Genomic DNA, 27,232 nt, shown 5'->3' on the forward strand with positions numbered 1-27,232 from the left:
GCACCAGGTTTTGTATGTAAGTGTTGAATCACTAAATTCTATACCTGAAACTATGTTGACTAACTGGAATTTAAATAAAAACTTAATAAAAAGAAAAAATAAACCATGTTAACACCTGTTAAAAGAATGCTGAGGTGGTTACATTAATATCGGGCTAAGATTATTTCAGTGTTAATAATATTACCAGTTATGAACCACTTTAAAATAAGAGAGTTGACTAATCAAGAGAACATAACAATCCTAAACATTTGTATCCTTAAGACAAAGCTTCAAGCTACATAAAGCAAAACCTGATAGAATTACAGTTAAAAAAAAAAAAGACAAATCCATAATTATGCCCAGACACTTCAATGCCTCTCTGTTAATAATTGATGGAAGAGGTAGGCAGAGAATCAGCAAGGATATAGTCAACTTGGAGAACACCTTCAACCAACCTAACCTGATTGTCATTCATAGAACACTCCACCCAACAAGAGCAGAATACACATTTTTCTCAAGTGCACAGGGAACATTTATGTGTAAATGTCACATTCTGGGCTTCAATAAATTTAAAAGGGTTCAGTTTATTAATTTTTATTAAAAGTTTGTTCCCTGATCGTGATGGAATTAAATTAGAAATCAATAAACAGAAAGATCCTTGAAAAACCCCAAATATTTAAAAACTAAATAACATGCTACTAAGTAGTCCATCAATCAAAAAAGAAATCAGAGAAATTAGAAAGTATTCTGAATGGAATGAAAATGAAAATACAACATATTAGAATTTGTGGGATGCTGCCAAAGCAGTACTTAGAGAAAAAGTTATAGCAAAAATGCCTCCATCAAAAGAAGAAAAGTCATAAATAAATGATCTCAGATTTCACCTTAAGAAGCCAGAAAAGGAGGAGCAAATAAAACCGAAGCAGAAGAAAGAAAATAAAGATCAAAGTGGAAATCAGTTTTATAGAAAACAGAAAAACAATCGTGAAATTCAGAGAAATCAAAAGCTGGTTCTTTGAGATCAATAGCATTGATAAACTTCTAGCCAGACTAAAGAAAAAAAGAAACACAAATTACCAACAGTAGCAATTAAAGAGGTGACATCACTACATATTTTAATATCTATTAAAGAATACTAAGGAATTATTATGATGCCACTAAGTTTAATAACTTAGATGAAATAAATTCCTTAAAAGACACAAATTATCAAAATGCACTCAAGAAGAAATAGATGATAATAATAACTATAATAATCATAATCCTATATCTAGTAAAAATTTGCATTTCTAGTTACAAGTTAAACACCTTCCTAAAAGAAATTCCAGGCCCAGATAGTTTATTAATCCCCTCAAACACATAATGAAGAAATAATGCTAATTGTATACATATTCTTTCAAAAAAGTAAAGAGGGAATACTTTTCAACTAATTCTACAGGATTACCCTAATATCAAAACCAGACAAAGACATTACAAGAAAAGAAAACTGTAGATAGATATCCCTTATAAGCAAAGATGAAAACTGCTAAACAAAATTTAAGCCTATCAAATCCAACAGTAGATTAAAAGTATAAATTACAATCAGGTGGAATTTATTTTAGAAATAAACATTTAGGGGCGCCTGGGTGGCGCAGTAGGTTAAGCGTCCGACTTCAGCCAGGTCACGATCTCGCGGTCCGTGAGTTCGAGCCCCGCGTCAGGCTCTGGGCTGATGGCTCAGAGCCTGGAGCCTGTTTCCGATTCTGTGTCTCCCTCTCTCTCTGCCCCTCCCCTGTTCATGCTCTGTCTCTCTCTGTCCCAAAAATAAATAAACATTGGAAAAAAAAAATTAAAAAAAAAAAAGAAATAAACATTTAAAAACCAATGTTATTCACCATATTAACAAACTTAAAAAGAAAAACTATATATCATCTCAATAGATGTAGAAAAAGCATTTGACAAAAACCTAGCATCTATTCCTGATAAAACTCTCAACAAACAGTAAAGTAATGGGATCTCCTCAATGTGATTAATTGTATCTACAAAAAAATCTCAGCTTACATCATACTTAATAGTAAAAGGACTGAACACTTTCTCCCTAAGATCAGAAACAAGAGAGGGATGTTTGTTTTCAACACCTCCATTCATCATTGTGCTGGAAGTTCAAGCCAGTACAAACAGGAAAGAAAAGGTAACCAGATTAGAAAAGAAGTAAACTCTTTATTTACACACTATATGATCATCTCAAATTCCTCACACCAAGGACATTTCTAGGATAACAAACTAGGATTTCTCAACCCAGCACCATTGATATTTTGGGCCAGTACCTTCCCCTCCCCTTCCCCTTCTCCTTCTTTTCTTTCCCCTTCTTCTTCCCTTTCTCCTGCCCCTTCCCCCTCTCCTTTTTTTCCCCCAGTACCCCTTTTCTTCCTCTTCCCCTTCTCCCCCTTCTTCTGTGCAGAGGAGGGCAAAAGTTGTCTTGTGCACTGTAGGATGTTTAGCAGTATCCCTGGCCTCTGTCTACTAGATGCCAATAGCATTCCTTCCCACATCCCACCTCCTATAGCTGCAACAACCAAAAATATCTCAAGACATTGTGAAATATACCCTGGTGATAAAATATTCCCCTCCATGCCCACATTGAGAAGTACTGTTCTAGAATCAAGGTGAAATGTGGATTACAAGAATTTGAGAGTGAAAGCAGCTGGAACACAACAGCTGTGGAAAACATGAAATGCAGTAAAGGCCTGAACTACATTAGCAGTAGTAGGCTTGGACTAAAAGGACAATAATACTTAAATAGCATTTGGTTGATAGGGTAGAACAAAGTAGGAGCTCAAATTTTGGTTTGCATAATTAGGTAGATGATGGTGTCACAAAAAAGATGATCATGTTACATATAAGGAAAAATATATAGGATATGCTTCCTTGTTTGTCATAGTTGCTGAGTTTTCTGATTCCAAAGTACTTCCAGATAAAAATAATTAGAAAAAGTAGAATTTCATTAACTGTGCTTTGATTTGATTCTCTTCCTGATAACCATGAACTTAACTATTTTTCCTAATCCTCATCATCATGAGAGTCACCACTCACATTGAAATCGTGGACTGTATGGTAGATTCGGTTTCTATCAAAATGATAAAGCACTCAAGTTAAACTTGAAGTTGTAAAGAGAATCCTTCCACAGTTTCTCAGAAATATAGACCTTTCCTCTAGAAAGCAGATAAAGACACAGTACAGCCAACTGGAATGTGCCTCTCCACCTTAGTTTGGCAGCTATGTCTATATTTGTTTTATTTTTACCTGCAAGGCACTATATTGATCAACATGCTAAACCTTTGTCTTGCTTTATGTCTTACTACATTTCAATTATTGGAAGTTGTCATTTGCAATAGTGAATAATGGATTGGAATAATTTACCTTAGGATGAAAAGCAAAACACATTCCAGGGGCCTGTCGAGATATCAGAGCTTCACCTTTCTTTTCTTTCTCCCCTCCTTTTTTGCTGCTGCTAGAAGTAGTTCGCTTCAAACGCATCAAATCTTTATTTAAAGAAGAAAACATATATCTTATTTAATACACGAAAAACTATTGTATAATAATGTATGTCCCTCCTACAAATAATAGTATGAGTTCTGCCATCTTTTGCATGTGATTAACTTAAAACTAGCAAATACCAATGAGAAAAACAATGAGCAAGTACAATAGTTTTTCTTATGTAGCCAAACTAAAATTTGTCACCTCTTACTCATGGCTCACTAGTATTTTAAGTCAGCATATAATAAGAGAAAGGTAATTTGATATGTATGTGTATTTGTATACATTCTTTTTACCATGACAGTCCAGTCCTTTCCGTATAACCCATTTGGAGATTCTTCCATCTGCTGATATAGAAACTAGTATTTCTCTTTTGTCATCCCCTGTTGTCCCTCGATCTTGTTCTATCCACTGTAGTTGCCATACAGGTCCCAAATGTTTTTGAGGTGATTCACTAAAACAGGGAAAAGCACTAAATATAGAATCATTGTCATAATTTTTAAAAGCACAGGAGTATAAGTCATAAGGACAGCTCCCTGGAGCACTGTGACCTACTTATGGAATGATGCCCCTATTGTTCACTTTCACTTTAGTAAAAGTATTTTGAAAAACAGGGAAAACAATCATTTGTCACCTCATATTTTTGTTTTTTTTTCATTTCTTATAAAAGGAAACTTATACTACTTTTAATTATATTAATGCCATAAAAGAAATACAAAAGCAAATATTTTCTTTCTTTTCAAAATACACTTTCCCTTACTCTATTCATTTACTTTTTCCTAGATAAGTTGTGTTAATTTATTTTGGACACTTTGAAAATAAGTATCTTCATCTTTATAAGGATTTTTTTCATAGCTTAAGTAGATAAATTATTTAAGTCTTATTTAAGTAAACAATTACCTTACCTTTCTATATTTCAGGCTTGCCCATTGGCTTGATTCTCTCTATGGCTGATTTAACATTTCTCTGAAGAATTAAAATCACTTCTCAGATTAGTGATTGTTTTCCTGTCAGGATAATAGGTTCCTCTGTTCCTAGTCCTTGATTTTTTTATGCAAACCTCCCAAAGCAATGGTTCTGAATCTTTTTAAAATCATAGATAACTTCGATTATTTGTTAAAACAAGCACAAAGGCCCATGCTTATAAAACTATGCAGATAATTTCAAATTTAAGCGTACAGACCTTGCTTTGATGCCTATTTTCAGCTCTAAGTTTATTCAAACACTAATATAAATATACTACTTCATTTTTGCCCCATTGGTATCTGTTCTATTATAAAAACCTAACAATACTCAATATCTTTCACTTCTAACTTTTTTTATTTTCTCAGTATGACTCATTCACTGATTGATTTATTTATTCTTATTCACTTACTATAATCCTGTTACATTCTCAATATTATGTGACATGCTGAGGATAAACAGGCAAGACTTAATCCTTGACTTCGAGTTGCTTACAGCCTCTTCAGAAAGATATATATATATAAATAATACATATACAGCATGATGAGTGCTATGATAACTAGACAAACGCACAAAAGAAAGGAATGGGAAGGCTTCTTGGAGGAGGTGGTGCCAAAGCAATAAAGGGTACAAACTTATAGTTAGAAGATGAACAAGTTCTAAAGATCTAATATATAGCATGATGTTCATAGTTAACAATATTGTACTATATACTCAAAATTTGCTAAGAGAATAGATCCAAAATGTTCTCACCACATATTAATCAATTTTATTGTGGTAATCATTTCACAGTGTATACATATTAAATAATTACATTGTACCCCTTTTAAAAATCACATTGTAGAACCTAAATATATACAATTTTTATTTGTCAATTGTACCTCAATGAAGCTGGGGAAATTTTTGATTTTCTTTTAAAAGAATAAACAAACTGTAGGGGCACCTGAGTGGCTCAGTCGGTTAAGCGTCCGACTTCGGCTCAGGTTATGATCTCACGGTTCATGAGTACAAGCCACGCGTCAGGCTCTGGGCTGACAGCTCGGAGCCTGGAACCCACTTCAGATTCTGTGTCTCCCTCTGTCTGCCCCTCCGCTGCTTGCACTCTGTCTCTCGCATTGTCTCAAAAATAAATAAACATTAAAAAAAATTTTTTTAAGAATAAACAAACTGTCAAGGAAGGTTGGTGAGGTGGGCAGAGAACATACAGATTTTAGGACAGAGAATTTCAGCTAGAGAGGAATTATTAAGTGAAAAATAATGGTATCACTCTCAAAACATAAACATTCACTCAAAATTAGATAACATTAGATTAAATTTTTACTTCTCCCTAAAAAAAGCCCATATTATATGTTTATCTGATTCTTGGATTCTCACCTACTATCCAGAACAGGAACATTACTGTTGCTCTGTACATTATAAATTGCAATGGTACCATTGTGATAGCCAACTGCTAAAAGATTAGGTGCTCCAATGGAGAAATCCACAGCAGTAACTCCATATGGACTCTGATAAATACGTTCTGGCCACTGAATAAAAAAATAATTGTATTACATTTTAAACTGGGTTTTGCAGGCCACAGTAAGATAGGGTATAATGGTGACTTAACACAAGTCTGGGGGCAGTGGAAATGTAAGAAGGGCTAGTCTACATTAAGTTACTCTTCTCTTCCTAACTTCCAGTATAGATGAAAACAAAATGTCAATTAGTCATTCCCTTTCCTTTGATGAATCCTCAGGACTCAATAATTTTAAGAAATACAGCATGGCCTTCTCAATAATTATCATATTTTGGTGTTCTTTCAGTAGGATTTGCATGATCATCATAGATTTACTTTCTTTAAGAAACAAATAATGGGCTCCAATCAAATTATCTAGCAATGTTCCTATCTTCCAGTATCTGTTTCATAGGCTTGCATTATCTAGACATTTCTGAACGGTGGAAAGAAGAAGCCACAAAAAAACTCTGTACAGTAGTCTTTTTGACAACTCTGTGAAGAGTTTTATTGTTTTGCTTTGCTTAAAGTCTAATCTAAATCCTTTCTTGCTTCTAACAGTCTGTACGGAAAAGAAGACAACTTACCAATGATGGATCCTATATCAATACTTTCACATGTTTAAAATTGCTTCTACCTTCCTTTTTTTTAATTCTACATAAACCCAGCTTCCTAATAGACTGGGATTATTTATAAAAGCTCCAATCATTTTTTATTTTGCTTTCCTGATCCTTTTCTAAGTTTTCCACTTCACAATTCAGTTATGAATTAAAACTAAACGTAAAGCTGCAAAATAACAGACTGACTAAAACTGTTTAACAAAAAAACACCATGACTGATTCTTATCATTCTCCTTGAAAAATTCTTGCTAATAACATGGTCATTCATATTCATCCATTTTGTGTGTATTCAAGCCAGCAGAAATCTATCTTACGAGGTGATGAGATATTTATACATTAAGAAACAATTCAGTATTAGCTGAAACATATAATTTTCAAAGGATTTTCACTCACAAATTTGCTCTTCTTTCTGATAAAAAATAATGGTTCAACTCTGGATCATAAGATCTAGTAGCACATAGTAAATACCCAATAAATATTTATTAAATGAATTTACTTTACCTAATATCAACAAGAATAAATTTTAATACTTATAGATTTAAACCAAAGAAAATAAAGTCTTCCTCGATAATTTTTTGACTTTAATTATCACACAAAACTATCTACTTTATGAGAATTATGTCAATATTTAATTAACTAAAAATGGGTTTATTCCTACTGGGGTTACCATAGGATTCTTTATTGACCAGCAGCAAGCCAATCCTCTTTTTTGCTCTCTAAATCCAAAGTGCCCATAGCCAACAGCCAAAAGATCCTGAAAATCAGAAAAATATGTTTAAAATAAGAGAGGGTAGCATAAAAACATTGGAAAATATATAAAGATACATTTTAATGAACTGTGTTAAAAATAGAAAGACACTTCTATTGAGAAAAAATACCAGTATACTATTTATTTTTACTTTACACCTCCATCTTCCTAAGCAAAATAATAATCATATTTTCAGACTGATGAATAACTAAAAAGAACCAATTGCTGAAAAGTTCTTTTATATATTGAATTAATCTTCCAAGATTATATTACTACATTCTGGGTTTCTGAGAATGACCTAATTATTTCAAATATAAAGACAAAGTGCCATGAACTGAATTGTGTCTCCTCCCCTAAAATTCATGTGTTGAAGTCCTAATCCCCAATGTGATTATATTTGAAGAAAGGGCTTTTAGGAGGTAATGAAGATTAAATGAGATCATGAGGGTCATAATGTTAATCCAATAGGATTGGTGGCCTCATAAAAAGAGGAAGAGACACCAGAGCTCTCTCTCTCCACCATGTGAGAATGCAGCAAGAAGGTGGCCATCTGCAAGATAGGAAGAGAGCCTTCACCAGTAATGAAATCAGCCAGCACAATGATCTTAAACTTCCTGGCCTCCAGCAAATAAATTTCTGATTTCTAATCCAGCCAGTCGATGGTATCTTGTCATGGCACCCCAAACTGATTAATAAAGCATTTCAAGATATGCTTATACAAGTGCATAAAGACAAAAGTTTAATGATTGACCAAACCCAACCTCTTCTTTGTAATCAGAATACCTTTATCAAAAATATATTATATATTTTTGCCATAACCCTACTTTCAAGCCAACATCACCTCTTTATAATTTCCTCTGCCTTAAACCACTCTTCACCACTATTCCTTTTACACTGACATGAACAAACTTCTATTCATCGCTTCAAGACTCAGCATAGGCACCACTTCCTCTAAAAAGCATTCATGAGCGTCTCTTATGTATTCCCACAATACTATTTATTTTCCTTATTAAAACACAGAGAGAACTATTATATAGGCAGGGTCTATGTGTGACTAAATTACTACTGTTTCTCTAGTGCCTTATTAGAGTTCCTGGCATAGTCAATGTTCAATAAGTATTTGTAGAATGAACTAATAAATATAATAGATGCCATTTGTCATATTTTTTTAGCTTTGTTAACAATTATTTAAATTTAATCTCAATAACAATATATTAACTTTTAAAATGCTGGTATATTCAGTTTCTAAAAATGATTCACCTGTCTTTATTACACATTTATTATTGATTTATTGAGTATCACTTACCTTACATGGGGTTTCCAAATATAGTTTATAAAAACCAATCTGTACTAAAAGTATTTTATTTTATTAAAAATAATATACATAATTTAAATAACACATTACTTAGGTTTCTATAAGAATGATGATAGATTTTCTGTTTTTTTAAAAACCGTAACCACTAGCATATTTGCACATAGCACCTTATAAGGTGTGGCAGTAAAATAAAAAGGCTAATTCTTAAACTTACATTATACAATACAATCTTAATATACCAATTCATTTTGACCACTTTAAAAATACACTAAATATTTATTCCAAAGGTATTGTTATTACACAAAAGGGTTTTAGAATCCCTAATTGAGAATCATGTCTTCAGAAGCAGTTTATAAACTCAAGGAGAAAATAAGTCTCGTTACTCTATAATCATCTCTCTTTTAAAGCAAACATACCATTCTCCAACTTGATGATTCATATAATTTGGCTCAAGATGATTTTTGGCAGTGCAGTAATTAAGAGCAAGAACTCTGGATTCAGATGTTAGAGTTTGAATTCTAGCTGTTTCACTTACTAGAGTTGTGTTACTCTGGGAATTTAAGAGATGTGTAACTTTGGGCAAGTTATTTATCCTTTTTGTACTTCAGTTTTCTTATCAACATAATGGGGAAAATAGTACCTAACTCAGAGTTACCGTGTTAATACAAGTGAAATGCTTACAGTATCACCTGGTACATAGTAAGTACTACTTAACTATTTGCTGTTAAGCACTCTCAACAATAGCCAAATTATGGAAAGAGCCTAAATGTCCATCAACTGATGAATGGATAAAAAAATTGTGGTTTATATACACAATGGAGTACTACGTGGCAATGAGAAAGAATGAAATATGGCCCTTTGTAGCAACATGGATGGAACTGGAGAGTGTTATGCTAAGTGAAATAAGCCATACAGAGAAAGACAGATACCATATGGTTTCACTCTTATGTGGATCCTGAGAAACTTAACAGAAACCCATGGGGGAGGGGAAGGAAAAAAAAAAAAAAAAGAGGTTTGAGTGGGAGAGAGCCAAAGCATAAGAGACTGTTAAAAACTGAGAACAAACTGAGGGTTGATGGGGGGTGGGAGGGAGGGGAGGGTGGGTGATGGGTATTGAGGAGGGCACCTTTTGGGATGAGCACTGGGTGTTGTATGGAAACCAATTTGACAATAAACTTCATAAAAATAATAATAATAATAAATAAAAAAATAAAAAAATAATTTAAAAAAATATTTGCTATTACTGGTAGTAATAATATTTTAAGAAATCTCAAAATTATCTTGTATATTTTCAGGGTCACTAGATTAAGTATATATTTCTGAATATGATTACTTTAAGAAGAATATTAATTTGGGTACATGAGCTTGATATATCTGAAAATAAATCAATTAGATGTTATCTTCTGGTTCACTTTTCAATATCTGATATGGATTCAGAGAATACTGTGTCCCAAGTACATCTCCTAAAATTAAAATGATGACATTTCATATTAAAGGAGAAAAAATTATTTTGTAACTATTATCATTTTCTACTTTTTGAAACATGAACTTGTTGTAGAGGTATGTTAAAAACTCCACTTTATGTCAAATAAAATCCCTTGCCTAATGTCTGAGAAAACAAACAACTAGTACTTGACAGTCACCCTTATATACTAAAGACAGAATTGTTAAAATGTTCAATAACTTACAGGATTTGTTCTATTCCAGGCAAGGCTGCTCACATTAAGGCCTTTGGTTAAGTCACAGGAAAAGGACCAAAGTCGTTCTAAATTGGCTGGTATTGTTGATTGTCCTGTACTTATTTCTATTTCTTCTTCCTCTTCCTTCTGACCCTCTTCCTCTGTCTTTTCAAGTTTTTCACCTTCTTGAAAGTCTTCAGGTTTTTCAGGTTCTGGTTCTAAAATTAAATCAAATGAAGAGATTATTGTCCTCCATTCCTACAAGAGCCTTCCAAAGGGCCCAAACAGCATCTCTCCCTCTGAGACACTTAAAGCACCACTGGATCTGCTGGATAATATGGCCCAAGTGACAGGGCATTCTGAATGACTACCTGGGCCTCTTGTAGAATCTTCTGCTCTCCTGGGCTTACTCAAAGCTAGCATTTTTTTCAGATCACTTAGTGAATAAGCCAAAGTAGCACATCCAAATGAGGAATATGTTGTCGCCAAAGAACAAAGAGGTCTACTAGGCATGGTACCTTTTTTGGTTATAAGAGTGGCCAGAAGAAACAACTTATCCTTAACCTTTGGAAATTTCACTGAGGTGGAAAGCCCCTGAAATTTTATCAGAGGTGCCTGGGAGGCTCAGTCGGTCAAGCGTCTGACTTCGGCTCAGGCCATGATCTCGCAGTCCATGAGTTTGAGCCCCGCATCAGGCTCTGTGTTGACAGCTCAGTCTGGAGCCTGCTTCAGATTCTGTATCTCACTCCCTCTTTGCCCCTCTCCCGCTCCTGCTCTCTCTCTCTCAAAAATAAATAAACTTTAAACAATTAAAAAAAAATTTTTATCAGATTTATTTCTCACCCTCTGGGATGCAAATGTCTTACTAATAAGTCTACTTCTTATTCACCAGGTCTAATCAGCATAATGTCATCAATGTAATGGACCAGTGTGATATCTTGTTGAAGGAAAAATTCCCTGAAGACTAAATTAGGACATAAAACTAAAGAGCTGATATACCCCTATAGGACAGTGAGGGTGTATTGCTGGCCTGGCCAGCTGAAAGCAAATGGCTTCCAGTGGGTTTTATCAACAGGTACTGAAGAAAAAAGAAAGCATTTTCTGTGTCAATAGTCACATACCAGGTACCAGGTGGTGTGTTAATTTGCGCTGCCAAGGAAACATCTGGAACAGCAACTGCAATTGGAGTCACCACCTGGTTAAGTTTACAATAATCAACCATTATTCCCCAAGATCCTGCGTTTTCTATGCAAGCCAAACAGATGAGCTGAATGGGGGAGGTGATGGGAGTCAATACTTCTGCACCTTTCAAGCCCTCGATGGTAGCATTAATCTCTACAATCCCTCCAGAAACATAGTATTGCTTTGGTTTACTATTTTCATAGGTAGCGGAAGCTCTAGTGGCTTCTACTTATCCATTTCCTACCAGAATAGCCTCCATTACATAGGTCAAGGATCAAGTGTAGGGCTTCTGCCAGTTGCTAAATATTTCTATTCCAAAGTATACATTCTGGAACAGCGGAAATAACTACAAGATGAGTTAAGTTACCCACTGGACCCACTGTGAGATGGACCTGAGCTAAAATTCCATTGGTCACCTGACTCCTAGAAGTCCTTTCCGGCTAACAAACCATAGTGATGTTTTGGGACTCATGAAGTTAGTATCTGTCCAGAGCTAGTGTCCAGTAATCCCTGAAATTTATGATTATTTCTTGTTCCCCACTACACAGTCACTCTTGGAAAAGGCTGTAGGTCCCCTCTGGGGAAGGCTGAGAGAAATTTTAACAGTATACATTTTTGGTAGTGTAGTGAAATATTTTCTCAAAGAGACACAGCCTCCCCTTTATCCAAGGAGTTCTGGGTCTGCAAATTGACTCAAGCCTAGAAATTGCTGAAAGGGCTATGACTTTTCTTTTGTAAAGAAAAGACTCTTCTGTTTATACAGATTAAGTAAGAATTTAGGAGGAGACTACATTTTATGGGCTGATTTATCTCCCCAAAATTCATATATTGGAAGGCCTAATCCCCAGTACCTTAGAATGTAATGGGTTTGTAGACAAAGGCTTTAAAGAGGTGATTAAGTTAAAACAAGGCCACTATTCTGGGTCCTAATCAAATATGACTGCTATCCTTATAATAAGAGGATATTTAGATACACTGAGAGACACAGGGAAGGCACAAGCACAGATAAAAAAACCTAGTGACGAGACCGCAAGAAGGTAGTCATCTGCAAGCCTAAAAGAGAGGCCTCAGAGGAAACCCCAACTGTACTGACACCTTCAGCTCAGACTTCCAGTCTCCAGAACTATGGGGACGTAAATTTCTGTTGTTCAAGCCACCCAGTTTGTGGTATTTTGTTATGGCAGTGCTAGCAAACCAATACAGCACCTACCTATTTCTCTTCTAAGGACATGATGATCAGCTAGCCAATGCCACGGATCTCTGTGAGTCAGACTGTTCTGATTACTGCTCTTTACCCTACAGTAACCATGCCCACCTTTTCATTGGTGATTAACTGCTGCCACTTATCCCCTGCCACTCAGAATCTAATTGTTTAAGGATCTCAGTTGACTAGCAGTAGTTCCCACTACAATTTCTGACCTACAGAGAAAAGTGAGCAAAGAATTCTTCAAGGATATTGGGGCACCCAGCCAATTTATTTTTCACAATTGTGCTAAAAGGTGTATTATCTGGATACTTCTATAGTGGATAAGCAGGTCATCATGATAAATCCACCCTAACATTCCAATGTCCCAAAGCCTTTGGATACCTTTCTCTATAGTGTACCAAAGCAGTTCTAACATTTCAACTTTATTTAGTGAAAACCACATTTTGTCATTCTGGGGCCAGGACTGAAGCCCCTGCCTCTGCCCCAGGCCAACATATGTACAAAACTGTAAATGCATTTTCTTTTCCTTATGAATTCTTTTAATAACATTTTCTTTTCTCTAGCTTATTTTATTGTAAGAATATAGTACATAATACATATAATATAAAAATGTGTGTTAATTGACTTTATGCTATAAGTAAGGCTTCTGGTCAATAGTAGTTTATTTGTAGTTAATTTGGGGGAAATCAAAAGTTATACTTGGAGTTTCGACTGTGCCAGGGTCATCACCCCTAAGCCCTGCCTTGTTCAAGGGTCAACCGTACTTACCATATGAACCCACTTATATGATATACCAAAACAGTCAATCTCTGGTGAGAAAAGTCAGGTTAATACCTGTTTATGGGGAGTAAGGTTTAACTGAAAAATAGCACAAGGGAAATCTTAGGGTTTGTAATTTATTCTACAAAATGGGAAGATACTGAAGGTTTTTTAAGAGTTAAATGCCATGTTCAAACTTGTGTATGGGATACATCAGCACACCAGGATAGTAAAGTAGAAAGAGAATTGGAATGAGATCAGGCCTTGGTTGAATGCCTAGCTTTGTCATAGACTCTAAACTTAGAAAGTTTCTGTACTCTTCATCTTCTTCATTCAAAAATTGAAGGGTTGAATTCATCTCTAAAATCTTTCAAAATATTCTGTGAACATATGAGATGGGATTTGTAGCAATAAGAACAGGAAGAATGCCCCTGTAATAAAATTAGGGATAGGTAATAAGCACCAGAACCTGGAAAGTGTCAATGGCAATGGAAAGGGGGGTTAAATATGAGAAAACAATTCAGTACAAGGGCAAGGAAGAGAAAAGAGCCATGGAAGCTTTTGTAGATTTTAATCTAAGGGGTGACCTCTTTTTTGTGTGCTCTGTAGTTTGAATTCTACTGTTATCTGGATGTTTAATGCTAAAAGGTATATAAATGTCTTTTGATAAGTGATGATCCAGTCTGGAGGTTACATTTAAAAATGATAACATCATTCAATTTTTTTGATTATTTGAGCTTGTCTAAATGTGATTTTTAAAAATACCTTTTAAAATAGGAAGCTGACGATAAGCTGCAAGTTTTGGTTGAAATATATTTTCCATTAGAACTCGTTCCATAAAAAATAAATCCTGATGAAACTTGTCAGATTTCAATATTGTCTCTGAGTGGTCTACTTCATCATCATGGACTTTAGTCAAAATTACATTTTCTATATCCATTAAAGAACTAGCTTCACTATCTGTAAAATACAAACATGATGCAAAAATAAAATAATTTAAGTAGTATTAGATGATTCATGCAGTCAAAGGATTTTAAAATGACATTTTGTCATTACTGTTTGTTTTCCTCCAATATTCAACAACTTCAATAAACATTTATTGAATATCTTTTATCTACCAAGCACATGAAAAATATACACATATTATTTCATTTTGGAATTCTTAACCATTCAAAAATGCACTGTTTATCAGAAGATAAGCAATGATAACCTCATAGGTAATTTATATCTCTAGACCTTGTTCTTCAAATTTAAACAAGATTATTAGTCTTCAGATGAAGGTCTGACTGGATTACTGTTTTGTAGAAATACCATACGATTGTGTTAATTTTTTATTGATGCTACAACAAACTACCCAAAACTTAGTAGGTTAAAATCACACAAATTTATTATTTTAAGAGTTCAGTCAGTTAGAGGTCTGACCCAGGTCTCACTGGGATACAACCAAAAAGTTAAGAGGGTTATGTTTCTTTCTGGAGGCTCTAGAGAGACTTATCTTTTTCAGCTTCTACAAGCCACCCAAAACCCTTCCTCCATCTTGAAAGACAACATCACTGCATCTCTCTGATCTTCTTCTGTCATTACATCTCTCCATGACCACAGCTCAGAAAGGTCTCTACTTTTAAGTAGCCATACGATTAGATTGGGTTCTCTCATTCTACTAACAGAAACCACAACAAAGACTCTTGGCCACATTTCCCCTTCATTCTTTCTGCCTCCTGACCAACTCTGGTACTTCTCTGTGTAGCTCACAGTGTAGAATGTTCCTTCCTCTTGAGATTTGTGAATATAACAAGCTATCATTTCAATGGCAATAGTGTCCTGATCTGTTGGCCTTACCATGCCTAAATAATAATAAAGTTCACATTTAAAAAAAAAATATTGTCTATTGGGATGCCTGGGTGGCCCAGTTGGTTAAGCATCCAGCTCTTGATTTCGGCTGAGGTCATGACCTCATGGTTCATGGGTTTGAGCCCCATATTGGGCCTTGCATTATCAGTGTAGATTCTCAATCTCTATTCTTCTCTTTCAGCCCCTCCCCTGCTCATGCTCTCTCTCTAAAATAAATAAACATTAAAAAATTTTTTTAAATATTGTCTACAAGCCCAATTCAAATGTAAAGACACAGATAGATTAAAAAGATAGAATTAAAAAGATATGTTAATACTATCAAAAGAAGACAGAGTAGCTATATTTAATTTCAGACAAATTAGACTGTAGAACAAGGAAAATTATCAGCAATAAAGTGAAGCATTGCACAATAATAAAGAAATCAATTCTCCAAGAAGACACAGCAAGCCTAATCATTTATGCAGCAAAAAATCAAGACTACAAATCTGTAAGGCAAAAACTAATAAAATTGCAAGGAGAATTAGACACATCCACTATTATAATTGGAAACTTTTAACACTTTTTAAACAGAATACACACTATTCTCAAGTTCACTTGGAATGCTCACCAAGATAGAACACATTCTGGGGCGCAAAGCACACCTAAACAAATTTAAAAGAATAGAAATAATAAAAAATGTGCTCTCAGACAACAGTGGAATTAAACTAGAATTTAATAACAGAAGGATAGCTGGATAATCCCAAAATATTTGGAAATTTAAAAAACATATATAAATAAAAAATAGGTCAAAGAAGAAGTTCCAAATAAAATTTAAAATTTTTTAAATATTTGAACTAAATTAAAATAAAACTAAAACTTATCAAAACTTGTGAAATGCAGCAAAAAGAATGCTTGAGGGAAATTTATAGCATTGAATGCATATACTAAAAAGAAGAAAATCTAAAAATTAGTAATTTAAGCTTCCATCTCAGGGCACTAGCGTAAGGAGAGCAACATAAGCCTAAAGTAAGCAGGAAACAAATATATACATAAAATATATAATATATAATATATAATATATATTAAATATGTAATAAATATATATTAATATATATATTAAAGCATAAATCAATAAAATTGAAAACAGGAAATCATCAGAAACAATCAATGAAATTAAAAGTTGTTTCTTTGAAAATATCAATAAAATTCATAATCATCAGCCAGGCTAAAACATCTAAATGGTCAGTATGAGCAACAGCAAAGGTGTCATCACTACTGATCCCATAGCCCAAAAGAATAATAAATACTGTGAATAACTCTTATGTCCACAGATTTGATAACTTAGATGAAACGGAGCAATTCCTTAAAAGACATAAACTGCCAAAACTCACACAAAGAGAAATAGGTAATCTGAATAGGCCTCTATCTGTAAAGAAATTGAATAGACAATTAATAACTTTTCTAAATAGAAAGCATCAGGCCCAGATGGTTTTACTGGTGAATTATATCAAACATTTAAGGATGTTTATACAATCAGAAAATAAGTAGAGAGAACACTTCCCAATTCATTTTGTTAGACTGACATTACTCTAATATGAATACCAGATGAAAACATTACAAGAAAAGGAGAATTACAGAAAAATATTGTTTATGAAAGCAACACAAAGATCCTCCAACAAAATATTAGCAAATCAAATCTAATAGTGTACAAGAAGACTTCTACGACAAAGTGGGGCAGGTATGCAAAGCTAGTGCAACACTTAAAAACCAATCAATATAATTCACCAGATCCACAAGCTAAAGAAGAAAAATCACATTTGATTCAGAAAAATCTTTTGACAAATTCAACAGTCATTTATGATTAAAAAAAAAAACCCAGGAGAATAAGAACAGATGTGAATTTCCTCAACTTGATTTTTAAAAAACCTATGAAAAACCTACAACGAACATCATATTTAATGGTGAAAATCCCAAAATTTCCCCACTAAGGTAAGAAACAAGGCTAGGATATTCCTTATCATCACCTTTATCCAACATCATACTAGAAGTCCTAGTCCTACAATAAGTCAGGGAAGAGAAATAAAAATTATACAAATTTGAAAGGAAAAAAACACTTCGTAGATGACACGAATGTTTGTGTAGAAAATCCCCATAAATTGTGAAAAAATATAAAATTTTCCAATTATAATAAAAATTAGAGCAAGGTTGCAGTAAACACCATTAATATACAAAAATCAATGGCTTACCTATAAACCAGTGATGAACAACAGAGAACTGAAATAGGGGCACTTGGGTGGCTCAGCCAGTTAAGTGTCTGACTCTTGGTTTCAGCTCAGGTCATGATCTCACAGTTCATGAATTCAAGCCCCACATCAGCCTCTGTGCTGACAGTGTGGAGTCTGCCTGGGATTCTCTCTCTCCCCCTCTCTCTCTGCCCCTCTTACATGCTCTCTCTCTCTCAATCAATCAATCAATCAATAAACTTACAAAAAAGAAAATTGAAATAAAAACCATAATATTATTTATATTGGCACTAAAAAGTTAAATGCTTAAGTTATAAATCTAACAAAATACATACAAGATCTACATGAGGAAATTACAAAACTCTGATGAAAGAAATCAAAGAAGATCCAAACAAATTTTCAAGGATAGGAAGTCTCCATATTGTTAAAATGCCAATGTTTTATAATTTGATCTATAGCTTCAGTGAAATCCCAGTCAAAAAATCCCACCAAGTTATTTTATTGACATTGACAAATTGATTCTCAAGTTTTTATGGAGAGGCAAAAGAACAAGAATAGCTAACACGATGCTGAAGAAGAATAAGACTGACACTACCCAATTTTAAGAATTACTATAGAACTACAGTTAATCAAGACAATGGGATATTGGTGAAAGAATAGATAAATTGATCAGTGTAACAGAATAGAGCTCAGAAACAGACCCACACAAATTCATTCAACAGATATTTGACAAAGGAGCAAGAAAACTCAAGGGAGTCTTCAACAAATGAACAATTGGTCATCCATATGTTTAAAAAACAGTCGGTTGGGCGTCCGACTTCAGCTCAGGTCATGATCTCGCGGTCCTGAGTTCGAGCCCCGCGTCAGGCTCTGTGCTGACAGCTCAGAGCCTGGAGCCTGTTTCGGATTCTGTGTCTCCCTCTCTCTCTGACCCTCCCCCATTCATGCTCTGTCTCTCTCTGTCTCAAAAATAAATAAACGTTAAAAAAAAAAAAATAAAATAAAATATAAAACTATACATTTTTCTGAGACAACATAGAAAACCCAGGTGACCTAGGGTTTGGTGATAAATCTTTGGATACAATACCAAAAGCACAATTTGAAAAAGAAAAAAAAATTTTAATTGAACTTCATTAAATTAAAGGATTAAATATGAAGGATCAAGAAAATGAAGAGACAAGCCTCAAAATGGGAGAAAATTTTGCAAAATACTTAACTGATAAAGGACTTAATTTATCATAATTCATAAAACACAACAATAAGAAACAGTCCCATTTAAAAAATAACATAAAATTCAATTAGACCCTTCACCAAAGAAGATATAAATCTACCAATAAATATATGAAAAACTGTTCAACATCACATGTCATTAGGGAATTGCAAATTAAAGCAATAATGAGATGGGGCGCCTAGGTGGCTCAGTCAGTTAAGTCTCTGACTCTTGATTTTCGCTCATGTTATGATCCCACCATTAGTGAGACTGAGCCCCATGTTAGGCTCTGCACTATTAGTACAGTGCCTGCTTGGTATTCTCTCTCTCCCTCTCTCTCTGCCTCTCCTCTACTGGTATGCTCTCTCTCTCTCTCTTTTTCTCTCTCAAAATAAATAAATAAATAAACATTAAAAGAAACAATAATGAGATACCACTACACATCTATTAGAACAGCTAAAAAGTTTTAAAAATAAATAGTATCAGGGGCACCTGGGTGGCTCAGTCAGTGAAGTGTCCAACTTTGGCTCAGGTCATGATCTTATGGTTCATGGGTTTGAGCCCCACATCAGGCTCTGTGCTGACAGCTCAGAGCCTGGAGCCTGCTTCCGATTCTGTGTCTCCCTCTCTCTGCCCCTCCCCTGTTCATTCTCTCTCTCAAAAATAAATAAACATTTAAAAAAAAATTTTTTTAAGTAAACAGTATCAAATACTGATAGAATGAGGAACAACAGAAGCATTCACTTGCATTGCTGGTGGTAATACAAAATGGTACAACCGCTTTGGAAAACAGTTTCATAGTTTCTTAAGAGTCTTAAGCATACCCTTACTATATGACCCAGCAACCGTACTCCTAGGTATTTACCCAAATGAGCTGAAAAGTTATGTCCACACAAAAACCTACACAGGAATTTTCATAGCAGCTTTGTTCACAGTCACCAAAAACTAGAAGCAACAAAGAAATCCTTCAATAAATAAATAAACACATTGTGGTACATCCACATAATTTAACATTTTCTAGTGAAAAATAAATGAGCTGTCAGGTCATGAGACGGCACACAGGAACCTTAAATGTATATTGTTTAGTGAAAGAAGCTAGTGTGAAAAAGCTACGTATTGTATGATTGCAACTATATGACATTTTGGAAAAGACAAAACTATAGACAAAATAAAAAAATCAGCGATGGTCAGAGGAATGGAGTGAGAAGGAATGTTGAGTAGGTGGAGCAAAGGGGATATTTAGGTCAATGAAACTATTCTATATGAAACTGTAATGACTGATACATATTGCATTTGACAAAACTCATAGAACTGTACAACACAAGGAGTGAACCTTGATGTAAATTATGGATTTCAGTTAATAATAGTGTATCAATATTGATTCATCAATTGTAACAAACATACCACACTATTGCCAGATGTTAGGAATAGGGGAAACTGCACCAAGGGCTGGGGGAGGGATGAAGGAAGAAATTAGAAGGATCTCTCAGTACTCTCTACTCAATTTTTCTCTAACCCTAAACCTGTGCTTCAAATGTCTATTACGTTTTCAAAATCTAAAACTCTCTTAAAAAAAAATGGGGTGCCTTGGTGGATCGGTCAGTTAAGCGTCTGACTTCAGCTCAGGTCATGATCTGGCAGTCCATGAGCTCGAGCCCCACATCGGGGCTCTGTGCTGACAGCTCAGAGCCTGGAACCTGCTTCAGATTCTGTGTCACCCTCTCTCTCTGCCCCTCTTCTGTTCATGCTCTCTCTCTCCCTCAAAAATAAATAAACATTAAAAAAAATTTTTTTTAAAGAGCCCATGAGAGAAAATAATTTCTCCTTGTGAATTGAGCTAGGGTCTTACACATTCAAAAATGAAAATCATGGCCCTTTTTCCCTCAAACGTAATGGCTAACATACAACCTGTACATTCAAAGTTTAAATAGAATAGAAACACTTCTTAAACCAAATATGGGCCATATTTAACTTTTTTTCTATGTATTTGCATTATAAAATCTCAGAGGCAAAAGGGACTTTAGAGGTGATCTAATAATGCTACGAGTTTTTATCTGACTCTCCTTTACACACTCAATAAATCTGATCATTTACCTCTGCTGCCTATCTTTTTCTATTTTTTATTTTTTCCCTTTTCCTACTTATGGTCTCCCCTATCCCCTTAATTGGCCATAATGCTAAACTAGAGTATACTTTTATTTTGTATTATAGTTCTTGAATATGGTTCTATTATTCCTTTTTGCTTTTTAAAACACACCCATATACACAAGAAATAAAAGACCCACAAATTGAGACATTTTTCTTTTAGGACCTTCCACTTAACACTTTTTTTGTGTGTCAATGGCCTTAATAGAGGTGGAGTACGTATATCCAATTTTGAAGTCCCAATGTAATTTTTCAGCCTAAGATTGATGTTTTTCTTAGCAATTTTTCGTAGGAAAAATTTTAGCTTCTAAAAGCAAAACTACTATATGGACATTAACATTTAAGCAACAAACAATGTTTCTTTAGTGCTAACTAATAATTCATTCTTCCCCTTCATTGTTCTCTGGGAAAATAAACTGGTCTTCATTGTAAACAACTTTCAGTAAAACATGGCTATAGTCTACATGACTATATAATTTAAATATAATTTTAAAAACCAAAAGAATATTGGTGACATATTTAACATATGTCATAACATATATGAAAGAGAGCTTAAGAGCGAGTAAGCAACAGAGAAAGATAGACTCTTTGAAGCTCTTGACAGGTATCCAAGAAAAATTAAATTTTTCAGTTCAGAGTCCAAGATGATGTGAAAGACTAACAATGCTATTTCTGAATAAAAGTTGTATTTTTCACGTTTCACCAGAAATGAAGTATTGTGACTGCCAAGAAAGAATTTACTTACAATGACGTGTGAAAACGTCACTTTTTAAAAACTGAGATAGTGCTTGCTGAGGCAGCACGTACAGTAATGTTAGAATGATACAGAGAAGACTAGCATCTTGTGCAAAGATGACACACACATTCGCGACACATCCCATTAAAAAAAAAAAAAACTGAAATAAATGAAACCTTACCTTTTTCTGTAGTACTCCCTGGCACTCTTTGCTCTCGATCTTTAGAAGGTACATTTGCTTTACCACATGATTCAAGGATAGATTGTTTTGCTGGTAAAGATGAAAGCTCCATAGCAATATAAGAATCATGCAAATCCCAAGTAGTGGACATTATACCTAAGTAAAGAGATGGGTAAAAATTAGTTTCAACCAAGTTCTAATAGTTTAGGTTATACACAACTAGTTATAGAAAAATCTCTCCGTGTTTTAATGGTAACTCCAAGTTATCCTCACCATCCTTTTTGATACCCTCTCCTTTCTCCCTTCCATCCCAAGCTGATGCAGCAGAATCCCATCAGTCTGTCGCTATAGGTCTTGCTTAATATGGACCTGGACAACCGTGTTATGGTAAGCATTTAGCATTCTTTCACTTCTGGTTAATATGTTTATATTCTGTAGAACTTTTAATTTATAATAATATAGTCCCATTTTTAGCACATAACATCTCCTATATACTTAATATGAAAAGATTATACTTGCTGGGAAAATGTAGATTCTGTTCTCAAGAAATTTGTAAAGTAGTAGGGTTATTATCTTCTCTTTCAAAAATTTGTGTTTACATTATATTTGTTCATTTGAGCAAATATAACAACAGTCTCCAAGCAAAAATTGGCAATATTATTTATCTCCAAATAAAAAAAAGAATTCCAACCCCTTTCATTATTGATATAACAAAGAAAGGCTCATGTAGCAATTATTTTATCAGTGACCATATTCCTAAGGCTAAACTTGCTAAATTTTTAAAGTCCAGTGATTTACTAAAGAATTATTTTCCCTAAAAATCAAAACAAGATCTGGATATAATAAATGCAACCACCTCATTGTTAAAACTTTTATGTTCATGATACAAAATGAAGGAGCTCTGGTATTTCAAAATGTTTTCAATCTGCAAGAATATTAACTCACATTTCATAGTAACATTTCTATTTTATTAAACCTAGTTATATTTAACAAAGTTATACACAGAATACCTAGCTTATTTCGCTAATTGAAAAGGGTACAATTTCCATGTTCATAAAGTAAAATATCATAGGAGGTAATTGTGTCTTTCTACGTTGAACTACTCAAACTTTTTTCTTCCTTTAACTGGAAGGTTAGTAATTTGAGTAAATAGGAATATACTGTTATGTGATCACTAATAATTGCTACATAAATAAAGGTACATGTTATAAATTACATGAGCAATATAAAATGTTAGGGTGATTTAAAGTTTTTTCTTATTTGAGAATAACAAATAACATGGGTAATTTTAGTTTGGGTACCATCATGACATTTGTACATTTGCATAAATTAACCTAAGAAATAAAAAAATCTCAAACCACAGGCCATAATAACATGTACAAAATAAAACAATAAATAATGAATGTTTTTTTGTTTGTTTAAGTTTTTATTTAAACTCAAGATAGTTAACATACAGTGTAATATTAGCTTCAGGTATACAATTTAGTAATTCAACACTTCCCTGCAACACCTTGTGCTCATCACAAAAGGTGCATTCTTTAATCCCCATCCTTAATCACCTACTTAACCCATCCCCTACCCAACTCCCCTCTGATGACAATCAGTTTGCTCTCTACAGTTAAGAGTCTGTTTCTTGAAGAAAAAGAAAAAAAGCATGATTGTGACTTCCCAATTTTATACTGTTTTTTATACTAAAGAAAGTTTTAACTAATATCAGAAAAAAAGCATTCCCAACTATATCTGTGTTTTGAGCATTTCTGAGTCCAGAATATGCCGAAACAGTTTTTACCCATTTTAAAATATTGTTTCTCTCTATTAGTTTAACTCAGACTATAAAAGAATAGCAATTAGCCATATAACATTTGCAGAAAAATAATTTTATATTTTAGCTGAGTAAAAAGATATGCTTACTGTGAAAAAAGAAAAGAAAAATATGACTTATATTTCCATCACCCAAAGATAATAACTGCTAACATTTTGGTCTATGTCCTTCCAGAGTCACTTATGAACAAATAGATATGTGTATTTTTTATAATAGAAATGAGCTCTTATCATGCTTTTTAAAAAAATTTTTTTAGAGAGAGAATGCATGTGCAAGTGGGTGGAGAGGGGCAGAGGGAAAGAAAGAATCTTAAGCAGGCTCCATATTCAGTGCAGAGCCTGACCTGGGTCTCAATCCCACGACTCCACGATCATGACCTGAGCCAAAATGAAGAATGGGATACTCAACCGACTGAGCCACCCAAGAGCCCCTACACACGTTTTTATAAAAGACATTATTGTAGTATAATATCCATAGAAAACAAGCTGGTTTTATGAAATCTGCAAAGATTTATTGAATTATACACTTATTGAATTATCTATTTATTCGAAATGCCACTTTTATAATAAACTACTATATGTATACTGTCAGGTGGAAACTTTTCCTTCACTCTCTGTGAATCTTTACAGAGGGAACTTCAGCTAAATTAACACCTTGACCTCACTATAACCCTCATTCGCTCACTGCGGAGAAAAGTGACTAATCCTACAGGACAGTTTAGAAGGCATTGTGCTTAGCCACTTCCAGATTCTTTTGTTAGGTCTGTTCAATGGCAGAAAGCATGCTTCCTGATCTGGTCTCACCCCTAAAAAGGAAGGTCTGTGCTGGTCTAGCTGTGCTAATTACGACTGGTAAGATCTATTCTGAAAGGAAGAAATGCCAATACCACTTAGCTGCGGATTTAAGACTACATTTTTTCAATTAACTTTATCAGTAATAAAGCTAATATTTGACTTCCATCTCTCTGACTCCTGAATCTCTTTCAATTTCATCCCAAATCAGGCAAGGAAGACATATTCTTTTTTTACTGATCCATAAGACTTTAATATTTAATTAGTCTGCACTGAAATTTTTGAATATGGACTATCTCTCATTATTTTTAATTAAACTTTTCTATGAAATACTATCATTCATAGAAGAGTGTATAACACTTATATGTGTAAAGAATTACTACCATGTACTCACCAGCCAGGATAAGAAATAGAACATCTCCAGGTGATTAGAAGCCTCCTAGACACTCTTCTATCATAGCCCACCTCCTTCTAGCTACCTCAAACAGAAACACATCCACTTAGTCCTAACTTTTGGAATGGTCGTACTCTTGCTTTGCTTTAAAAGGTTTCTCTCCTGTGGTAGATGCTGTTAGTGTCCTGCCCGTATCTGTTATGCATTACCTCTTACTGGCCAATCTCCAACTGCCAGCACCTATATTGTTTTGCTTGGGGCCATCTTTGGCCACTAGGGCCACTTTGACGTGCACAAATCAGGCCAGAAGTACCAAGGAACTAACAAGCCCATCAGCCTTCAAACAATGATTTAGAAAGTTGGAGCATGATAAGATAACTCTGGCTCCCAGATTCTCTAGCAGTATTGAACTCGTTACCCAAAGAGGTAATTTGTTAGATCACATAAACTTTGTTGGCTGCCTACCCTTTCTTGTTTCACTTACTCCCCTACCAGTGTTTCTTAGGATTACCTCCAAAATAAACTATGTGCACTCAGATTCTTTCTGCAGAGGTTTCTTCTTAGAAAACCTCAGGTAAGGCTCTCGGATATATGTAGACCTACACAATATATACTCTAGTTTTAAAAACTGAATAGCAAACACTATCACAGATGAATAAAAAGAGAACAAAATCACTACTATTAGAGGAGGACTACGAAAGGAGGACTCTCAGGAGAAGATCATCAGAACAGTCTGGGTCACATTCTGACTTCAGCTTCTCTGAGAATTTACAAGAGCCACTTATGAAGAAATCACATGGTGAGATCATGAATGTGTCCTTGGAAACACAGAACTTAATCTTCAGAGGGCACCTGACAAGCTGGGCATCGAATATCCAATGAAAGTACGTTTAGGTAAGTGGGATGTTCTATATTTTCTGTTCATCATGTCGTCTCTGCAGCAGTCAGGGTAAAACAGAACATGTCTGGGCAGGGAAGGATTTCTAGGAATGTGTCCATTTCATTTAGCTATTTAATTTATTGGCATACAAATGTTCACTTTTTTTAATAATCTATTTCATTTCTGTAAGGTCCTCACTTCCACTTTTCATTTTAGTAATTTGAATCTTCTCTTATTTTTCTTTAGTCAATCTAACTAAAGATTTGTCAGTTTTGTTGATCTTTTCAAAGTACCAACTTTTAGTTTCATTAGTTTTTCTCTATGTCCACTCTAATCTTTAGTATTTCCTTCCTTATGCTGGCTTTTGGTTTAGTTTTATCTTATCTCATTCTTAATGTGTAAAGTTAGATTATTGATTTGAGATTTTTATTATTTTTTTTATTGAAGTATAGTTGACACATAATGTTACATTAGTTTCAGGTGGGGATCTTCTTTTTTAAATGTATCTGCAGCTGTAAATTTCTCTCTAAGCACTACTTTCACTATATAAGTTTTGTTATGTTTTATTTTCATTTTCATTCATCTCATCTCAAAATATTTTCTAATTTCCCTTGTGCTTTCATCTCTGATGCACTGGTTGCTTAAAAGTGTGTTGTTTGGGGTGCCTGGATGGCTCAGTTGGTTAAGTGTCCCACTTCAGTTCAGGTCACGATCTTGTGTTTTGTGAGTTTGAGCCCCGCGTCTGGCTCTGTGCTGAGAGCTTAGAGCTTGGGGCCTGCTTCAGATTCTGTGCCTTCCTCTCTCTCTGCCCCTCCCCTCTCCCCCCCCCTTTCTCTCTCAAAAATAAACATTAAAAAAATCATTTAAAAGTGTGTTGTTTAATTTCTAAATATTTTTAAATTTCCCAGTTTTCCTTTTGTTATAGGGTTTTAATGTCATTAAGTGTGGTCAGAAAAGATATTGATTTAAAAATTTTTATTACCTCTTGTTTATTACCTAACATAATGGTGTATCTTGGAGAGTTTTCCATGTGAACTTGAGAAAAAAATGTGTTTTCTGATGTTTGGGGATGGTGTATATGTCTGTTATGCCTAGTTTATATTATTATTCAAGTCCTCTATTTTCTTTCTCATTGATAATCTCTCTGGTTGTTCTGCCCATTATTGAAAGTGGGGTACTAAAGTCCCAACTCTTATTGTAGAACTTCCTATTTTCTCCCTTCAATCCTATCAATTTTTGCTTCATATAGTTGGAGGCTCTCTTGTTGAGTACATACGGGTTTATAATTGTTATATCTTGTTCATGGATTGAATTTTTTATCAGTATATAATGCTGCTTGGCTCCTGTAATAATTTTATATAAAGTCTACTATGTCTGATATTAGTAAAGCCCTTTCAGCTTTTTTTGGTTGCTATTTACATCCTTTCACCTTACATATTTTTGTCTGTGGCTCTAAAGTGAGTCTCTTATTAGACAGCATATACTTGGATCATGTTTAGTTTTTGTTTTTTAACCCATCCTACCAATATCTGCCTTTTAATTG

General features: G+C 34.3%; 1 protein-coding gene and 1 non-coding gene across 2 annotated transcripts in view; one reads left to right on the forward strand and one right to left on the reverse strand.

The window, feature by feature from the left end:
- Positions 1-27,232, reverse strand: part of DNAI4 (dynein axonemal intermediate chain 4) — an 87,870-nt gene that overhangs the window by 16,447 nt on the left and 44,191 nt on the right. The window contains 7 exon segments of the mRNA XM_045477767.1: positions 3,376-3,497; positions 3,789-3,946; positions 5,830-5,981; positions 7,235-7,321; positions 10,319-10,527; positions 14,223-14,417; positions 21,803-21,958. Coding sequence (XP_045333723.1) covers positions 3,376-3,497; positions 3,789-3,946; positions 5,830-5,981; positions 7,235-7,321; positions 10,319-10,527; positions 14,223-14,417; positions 21,803-21,958 — 1,079 coding nt within the window.
- Positions 21,670-21,772, forward strand: LOC123600204. The gene has a single exon (XR_006713568.1). It is a non-coding gene; the product is annotated as a U6 spliceosomal RNA (small nuclear RNA).

The sequence above is a fragment of the Leopardus geoffroyi genome, chromosome C1, assembly GCF_018350155.1.
Source record: "Leopardus geoffroyi isolate Oge1 chromosome C1, O.geoffroyi_Oge1_pat1.0, whole genome shotgun sequence".
Taxonomy (NCBI): Eukaryota; Metazoa; Chordata; class Mammalia; order Carnivora; family Felidae; genus Leopardus; species Leopardus geoffroyi.